Raw genomic sequence first — 8,508 nt, 5'->3', positions numbered from 1 at the left:
TGGTGAATGCTAATAAAGAAAAAAACGAAAATACTTTAGTAACAAAATTATGAAAACTACCACAAAGAATTACGGAAGGGGGGCCACCCAGAGCGTGTAGCCTAAAATAAACTAACCTAACGAGCAACTAAATATTTAATTGAAAAAAACTTTAATGTGGTTTCTCAACGAGCCCAAGGTTATTGTCTGCTATAGACAGCGTAAAAAAAAACAAGTTTTCGCAATACAAGTTCTCGGGTGTGTTTTTTATTTTAGACAAGTACCCAGAATTTTGATATCAATCAATATATCATCGGCTTATTATGTTGATACCAAATATATAAGATTCATTTAGCTTAGTTTTACCCATAAAAGGCTAAGAAACTGCGAAAATTAGCCCGAAAGAGGGATAAAATACCCACTAACTCAAAAATTTTTTATTGAAATCAAACATTTAGATTCAGCTTACGAGAGAAACGACTGTAGAGGTTTCAATCCCCTATTTGCTAAAGCATTGAATTTTGTGTTATTTGCCAGAAAAAAAAACCACGGATGCGTGTTAATTTGTTTGTTTGTTTTTCCCAGGGGCGATCTTATCAAATCAATGGTCATAGAACGTTGGGAGAGGGCTCATTTGAACCAAAATAAAAATTTCTGGTATCCCTTTTATTTGAACACTAATATCGAAGGGCTACTAGTCCCCTTCCAATCTTCCTTTTTCCCCAAAAACTGTTCGATCGCCATTCTATAAAAAATGTTTGATGTTTGAGAAAGCCATGTTGTTTAGCATAGTTGAAAGGTTCCAAAACTATACCTTTAGATCAAACATGACCCACGCAGACCCTGGGGAAAGATCTTGGGGTGAAAATATGCTAAGGATAATAAGGATAATGGACGATCTATAAGAACCAGTTTCATAGCCACAAAGACAAATAATGAGCGACAGAATGCATTGGACTAGTATAACTTGGGCTACATATTTGCACATTAGGGGGATAGGGGTAAGATTAGGTTACTTTACCCCCAAACCTCCTAATGTGCAAATATAAAGCCCAAATAATATGTACCTGAAAAGAAGAATAGCCCTGAAATGTTTTGTAAGACCCATTGTGTATTAAAGGACGTTTGGCCTCTAATAATATTAAATAAAAAAAACAAGTTATTATAACTGAAAGTAAGGACTCCTTACTTTCAGTTAAAAAAAATTGTTTTTTTATTTAATTTTTGAATGTTTTTGGATAAATGCAGGTTTTGATCTTGGCTCACAGTACATGAATAATTAAAACAAAATTTTCATATTAATTAACTTTTATTTTGTTAAATGGCTTTTTCGAAACTTTTCATTTTATTTACGAACGTTTTTATTAGTAATAAATATACGTGACTTACGAATTAACTTACGTAACGAACTTCTATATTCATATATTTTTAATACGTATATTAGGGGGTTCTCCCCCTAGTCAATAACTTGCTCTTTAAGCTAAAGTTCGAATTTTGTTCCAATTCTTTAAAAATGACCCCTTAATCACAAAGGCCGTTAATAAGAATAAATAGCTCTTATGAAAGTACTAAAAATCTCTAGCTTAAAGAGTGAAGTATTGACTAGGGGGTAAACCCAATCATATATGTAATATTTTCTGTTCGTTTAAAGTTTTGATGTTGCTTCTGTTGCAGGTGAAAAACTTGTTTTTTTATATCTAATTTCTGATCTTTTTTTAAATAATGCTGGGAAGTCCGGCGTCCCCTTCATAGCAATGTCCCTTCCCCCATTAAAACTTCCTTCATGGAAAGATCCTCCTACATAACCCCTGACCCCAGGCACGTACACAGTAATTTGTTTCGGGGGGGGGGGGCGATTTGTTTTTTTTTGGGGGGGGGGGCAAATCCTTCAAACCCATTATTTTGTGAGAAAAATCAGAAAATTATTGGAAAATGAAAAAAATCGTGAGATTTCGGGGGGGGGGGGTCAGGCCCGGAGGCCCCAACCCTGCGTACGTCCCTGCCTCCCCCCCCCCACCCAATACCAGGAAAAATCTCCCCTGAAAACGTCTGTACTGTATACTTCCCAATAACCAATACTATATGTTAACATTGGGTAAAGTTCATAACTTTCAGCCCTCCTCCCGGGAACTTCGGGGGATTAAGTCATCCTAAAAGACATACTTATAATATTTTCGAAAATGCTGAACAAAATGGCTATCTCAAAATTTTGATCAGGTGACTTTGGGAAAACAATGAGCGTGGGAGGGGGCCTAGTTGCCCTCCATTTTTTGGGTGACTTAAAAAGGGCACTAGAACTTTTAATTTCAATTACAATGAGCCTCCCCACGATATTCTAGGACCACTGGGTCAATACGATCACCCCTGGGTAAAAAAAATAAAAATAAACACGCACCCGTGATCTTTCTTCTGACAAAAAATGTAAAATTCCGCATTTTTGTAGATAGGAGCTTGAAACCTCTACAGTAGGGTTCTCTGGTACGCAGAATATGATCATGTGATTTTCATTAAGGTTCTATAACTTTTAGGGGGTCTTTCCCCCTTTTTTTCGAAAATCAGCCAAATTTTCTCAGGTGCGTAACTTGATGGGTAGGATTAAACTTGATGAAACTTGTATTTTTGAAATCAGCCGTAAAATCCGATTCTTTTGATGTATCTATTTGTATCAAAATCCTCTACAGTAGAGTTCTCTGATACGCTGAATATGATGGTGTGATTTTCATTGAGGTTCTATAACTTTTAGGGAGTCTTTCCCCCTTTTTTCGAAAATCAGCCAAATTTTCTCAGGCGCGTAACTTTTGATAGGTAAAATCAAACTTAATGAAACTTATATATTTGAAATCAGAATTAAAATCTGATTCTTTTGATGTATCTATTGGTACCAAAATTCCGTTTTTTAGAGTTTCGGTTACCATTGAGCCGGGTCGCTCCTTACTTACAGTTCGTTACCACGAACTGTTTGATCAGCCTTTGAACATCTTAAGAACAATGAGTCCATGCTCTATCTGGAAACATCAAAACTTGCAGCCGTGATAATAAACAGAGGAATTTGGCCCTGCTTGTGAAAGGAGTATCCTTCTTTATGTTAATTTATTTTGGATGCAATTTTTATCTACTATGGCGTCACTTATAATTTCAAAATAGCAATAAAGCTGTTTAGTGCATCTTCTTATCAGGAAAAGTCTGACTTTCTATGTGGATTTAAATGGGAAAGTTCTTAAGAATATAAAAGTTACTTTTCAGTTTGCAATTATCAGTGAAACTACTTTCAGTAGTGTACAATAAATACGCTTTACTGAATATTGGTCAACCCTTTCCTTTTTTGATTATAGCAAAGGATGTACCAAAAATACCAACCTTTTTAAATCAGCTAATCCCATGCAACAAATTCAAAATAAAGAGGTCTATTTCAACTCGGGGAAGGGAGATGTTCCTATTTGGAGATGTTTGGTTGAAACTGTCTATGCAAAAAAATGAAAAGATTAAATAAACCTAAAAATATTTACTTTAAAAATATTTGAATCGGATTAAATTCAAAATCACCTTAGCACCTTCAGAAAAATGAACCTATAGTAACCCTTTTAATAGCTGAAGTTTAAATTTAATCTATTTTAAATTTGTAGCCTTTTCCCAGATATAATGATCTTTTAATCAGATAAACAGTACAATAAATTGTTACTGCTGGTACTACAATGATTAATACTATGAAAGAAAATGTAATTTGCTACTGTAACTGGTTATTTGCCGAATATTGAAAACCCAACTATCAGACAGCAAGTCCTTTTACTTAGTTCTTGCTCGGAAAATCTTTGTAGAAATCAATTTTTGTTTTAATTTTGCTCGCGATAAAATCCAATTTTCCAACAGGACCTAAACTGTCAGAAGGGTTTACTTTATAATATAGGGCAATATCTTTGTTATATCTGCGGATTAAATACTGTCGATACTCAGAAACAAGTTGAGTTCTATCAGGTTGGCGCCAAGTGCTAAAGTCCTTAGAAAAGTCAGCAAACCGTTTTTTCGTCCCGTCATGATAAAAGTAATTCTGACTAAGATTATTGTTACACTCATAGTCAGTCAACTTATGACTTCCTTTAAACCTCCAACCTGTTATACCCATTGGTTGGTGAAAAGTATCATGACGGCCATCGTGAGAAAGCTCAAGTATGCAAAAACTTTCACAGAGAGGACATTTTTCTTCACAGGATATGCAAAAACCCGCATCAAAAATACGACTGTCCTTGAGTTGTTCAAAAACTGAAATTGCAATATTATTTTTACGCTCGGATGAAGTTGCTGCATTCAATTTACTTACAATGTTATTGATGTGTCTTAATTCAAATTGCTTGGACATTCGTTTTAATCCTGTCCAACCAAGTGTATCCATTTCTCTCTTCAGTTCGTCAGCAAAATATGTGCTTTTTAAGGTTTGTAAAGATTGGAAGAGGTCACAAAAATGAAAAGATTTGGTTTCATCATCCTCTGAGACACTGTGATATGCGTCTCTTAAACAAGATACTAGGAAGGACTTGAAGTTTTCCAGTGTATAATGCTCAAGCACTAAATCAACTTCCCAGTTGACCAATCTGCTAGTAGTAAGCTTTTTCAACTCGATGGAGTTTCCAATTAGCTTTAATATTTCACTGATGCCTTTGGATTCTATTTCTTCTATCAGATATAAATCCATATGACCTTGTACGTATTTTGGTATCTGAGGCCAACGTTTTTTTCTTAAGTTAGTCAATACAATTTCTTTAACTTCAGTTTCAAAAGCATTTGCAAGGTGTTTTGAAAAAATCTCTTCGAGGCTGGATGCCATTAGGTCTAGATCCTTCAAACCCTTAACAATGTTCAGGCAATAGTGCTGCATAGTCTCCTTCATTGACTTAAAACGCATGTAAATGGAATTCTCCTGCTCCCACTTTACCTGAATATCAATAAAAAGTTGTACCAGAAGATCGTATGCAGCCCTATGATATCGTTTTCTTTCCGCTTTATTTATCTTTACATTACGCCTCCTAATACATGTTTCAATATCATTAATCACACTATCTACAACTGCATCACAGAAGAACTTTCTTCCGTTAGCAACCCTGATTACTATGGGAGCAACCAATTGTTCAATGGGATTTTCATTGGTTCTTCCATGTGCTAACCAGTCAACTATAGTATCGAAAAAATTTGTGACTCTATTTGTGGCCCTTTCCCAGAGTCTTCCCCATAAGAAGGTTTTTTCATTGTCACATAAGAGGTCAATTCCTAGGCTAACAATGGTTGAATTTGCTCTGTAGGCGTTCAAAACCGCATCTTTGACATTCACTGGAGGATTTTCCTTCTTAGCCTTTTCTACAATATCATCAAAAATATCACAAAACAAGTTAATTATCTCTTCTTCAGTTTTTTGTTTCATGTTCTGTGTTCTAAATTCTTCCATTATTTTATCTCTCATTTCTTTTTCGTATTTTTTTACTGTTACACCAAACGTAAGGTAATTTCGCAAGACAACCTCAAATTTATGACGCCATTGTTGTGTTGTCAAAGAAATTGTGTCACGAACTTTTTTTGAAAATTCCAATTTCCACTTTTGGCTTTCATCTCCTTCAAACATAAGGTTTACCTTTTCCTCAAATTTGTCACTTCGGGGCTTCATTTTCACTTCAAGATCTTCGACAATTGCATCAACTGTAAAACTCAGTTGTCTTCCATCTTGTAAAGAAGAATCTTCTCTATATTTGTCTTTTAGAAGATTAAACTGCTGCTCGTACTCTTCATAAAATGTCTTCCTAAGATCCTGGAACTTATTTTCAAGTTCAGTATAAGAGTATCTCTCAATGACTGTTTCAAAAGAAAGTTCAAAGTTTGAATCTTTCAAGCATTCCCAAACTAAATGTAAATATTTTTCAAGACTGCTAAATTCACGGGCCTTCCATCCCAATTGGCTGACAACCTGTTTGTGAATATGCTCCCGAAATTCAACCATTTGCTGACTAAAGTCCGTATTTGGAACATCATAGGGAGGGTTACCATTAGAATTGCATCCGAAAACCTGTATGTCTTGCTTGTTAGTTAGCATCTTTGCAAATTTAAGTGTTGTATGCCCATCTAGATCCTTAAAAGAATTTGCTTTTGCAAACGATTCAACAAGTCTAGTAGATAGCTGGGTAAATAGGTTCAGAAGCTTATTTTGATCATCCACGTTAGTTCTAACCTGGGTGTAAGCTGCAAAAATTTTGCAGTTAAGTATACCCTCTCTTTGTTCCGCTAGCATAGATCCTTTATAGGCTAATGCAACAACGGGCAGAATGTCCTTCAGTGCATTGTCATCTTCACCTTTAATAACGAGAATAGTTGCATCCGAGGGTAAAATAGATAGGGTTGCAATTTTATTATCCCGTTTAACACTACCAGGAAAACCTTTATGTTCAGGTGACCGAACACCCTCTGTATCAAAGATCATAACATAGTCATACTCTTGTCTCTCGACTGTTTTCACAAGGGTCATTGTAAGACCTCTCGTGCACTGACCAATACTGGTTGGGAGTCGAATGCCAAACATAGTATTCAGTAATGTGGATTTTCCACTGCTTTGCACTCCCAAAACAGACAATACTAAAACTCTTTTCTTAGGCATTAACGATTCCAAGTTCTTGAAAATAGCAGAAATCCATTCAGTGTTTAGCATATTTGCATCACCGTCATAGAGCTCCAAGGTTTCTCCTGCCATTAAGTAAAAAGCTGCCTGTTTTGGCAAATCTTCATATTCTTCCCTATTTCCCGACGAATATAATAATGAAATTTCCCTCCATAAATGACGAATTGAAAGAACAGCGCTATTCCATTCCTTTTTTGCAACAATCAACTCTTTTCTACTTAATTCCACCTGGTTCCTATGGTTAGAATCCATTGCTGAAGTTTGTACGCATTCGTTAAATTTCCATGTCTTTTCCTGCACTTCTCCGGCTAGTTGAGTCATAATTTCTGAGTTTTTAATGTTATTTGCGATTGCATTATCAAGAACATTTAAATGAATAACAGTTTCATCAATATTATTCTTTTGAAGACCTTCCAAAAAAAAACTAATAAGAGAATGAGTAGACTGAATGACGGAAGAGCAATGACTGAAGCGAAAATTGCGTTCTTCAAATATTTTCTGTTATAGCTCATTACGCTCATTGTTCTCACTAATACTTTTCAACTCATTCAATTTATTTTGCAATGTACCTTCTTTTGCAAAACTCTTTTGCAGCAAAAGGAATTTAGGCCTGTGTTCCTCTAGGCGACTCATCCTAGAAACTTCTAAGTACATTTTTCGTAAAATATCCATCTTCGGTCTAATATGCCCGGTCCAATAAGAATGCAGTGGTGTTTGGTGAAATTCTGCTTCACGAAATATCTGGATTAATTGACGACTCCGTTGCATTTTAATGAAATAATCCAGGGACCCTTCAATAAGACAAAAGGGACGATTACTTGAAATTTTCTCGACGTTTGGCAAGCTTGGGATCCAAACAGTGATAAATTTTGGTAGAGATACTTCATTAGAATATTTGCGAATAAAAGGAGATGATCTACCAGATTGAGGTGAATATTCATTCCTAACGAATATATAATCATCAGAATCAAGTTCAGAATCATATTCATCCTCAACAATTAAATAGTCAACAAAATTGGTCAAGACTCTCCAATATTGCTCAAAATTTCCCTGAATGTTAATAACAATGACCTTTTTCTTTTCCTTCTCCTTGTTTTCAAGACAGACTAAGCCTTGACCAACCTCTATACTTGACATCTCGACCGTTTCAAAAGAAGTTTTCAAATTAAAAATGTCTTTCATTATTCTTCCAGTACTGCTCTTGAATTTCTTTACTTGGCTTATTATACCAATTCGTGGAAGCTTTAGATCTTCCCCAAGAAACTCATCATCCTCAAGTTTTTGCGTAATCCTAAGTAACTGTATAATTTCTGTGTTGCATATCGGGATAGCATATCTCGATTCAAGAAGAAGTCTTATAATGTTTACATTATCTTTACGTGAATAAATGCTTAGAATTTCAGGAATATTCACTTTTGTTGAGCTATTTATCTCTTCCACTTCAGAAAAGAAGTCTTCCTCTCCACCATCAGAAGAATCACAGGAATTTAAATCTAGACGATGAAGAAGTCTGTAAGGAACACTTCCTGTTGCAAGAGGACAGTCAAGGATGAAGGATGGGCGATGAAATTCTACCCCTCTTGCTACATCGATATTCTCCGTAGTGTCGTTTTCGTCCATATTTAAGTTTCAAAACCTATAAAAGAAGAGACAACACTTCATTTTGAAATTTACCGCCTATTTTGATTTTGACATGTTAAAATAAAACACATTAAAGTAATTTTAAAGCATTTGTAATAAACATTCCCGCCTTTTTAGGCTTCTAAATTCTCTTTTTGCAAACATTTGCCTGTTTAACTTTATTCACAAACCCAGCAAAGCAAGTTTCTATACTTCTAGTCATTTTGGAAAAAAAATTCTAATGTGTTTGATAATTT

At 35.1% G+C, this 8,508-nt stretch overlaps 2 protein-coding genes across 2 annotated transcripts; both read right to left on the bottom strand.

The window, feature by feature from the left end:
* Positions 1 to 3,766: 3,766 nt before the first annotated feature.
* LOC148949730 (interferon-induced very large GTPase 1-like) lies at positions 3,767 to 6,952 on the bottom strand. The gene has a single exon (XM_089093700.1). The coding sequence runs from the start codon at positions 6,950 to 6,952 to the stop codon at positions 3,767 to 3,769; it is 3,186 nt and encodes a 1,061-aa protein (XP_088949826.1).
* Positions 6,953 to 7,132: 180 nt separating this feature from the next.
* LOC148949729 (uncharacterized) lies at positions 7,133 to 8,261 on the bottom strand. Its single transcript, XM_089093701.1, has one exon. The coding sequence runs from the start codon at positions 8,249 to 8,251 to the stop codon at positions 7,133 to 7,135; it is 1,119 nt and encodes a 372-aa protein (XP_088949827.1). The 5' UTR covers positions 8,252 to 8,261.
* Between the last annotated feature and the right edge of the window lie 247 nt (positions 8,262 to 8,508).

The sequence above is a fragment of the Artemia sp. Qi Xiang Cuo genome, chromosome 8 (assembly GCF_049724085.1).
Source record: "Artemia sp. Qi Xiang Cuo chromosome 8, ASM4972408v1, whole genome shotgun sequence".
In the NCBI taxonomy this organism is placed as follows: domain Eukaryota; kingdom Metazoa; phylum Arthropoda; class Branchiopoda; order Anostraca; family Artemiidae; genus Artemia; species Artemia sp. Qi Xiang Cuo.
The sequence above is the reverse complement of the archived record's forward strand: the minus strand, read 5'-3'. Positions and strand labels throughout refer to the sequence as shown.

Excerpts from the sequence above, each read along its gene's own strand:
- LOC148949729 (XM_089093701.1), bottom strand. The coding sequence starts at position 8,251 with ATGGACGAAAACGACACTACGGAGAATATCGATGTAGCAAGAGGGGTA.
- LOC148949730 (XM_089093700.1), bottom strand. The coding sequence starts at position 6,952 with ATGACTCAACTAGCCGGAGAAGTGCAGGAAAAGACATGGAAATTTAAC.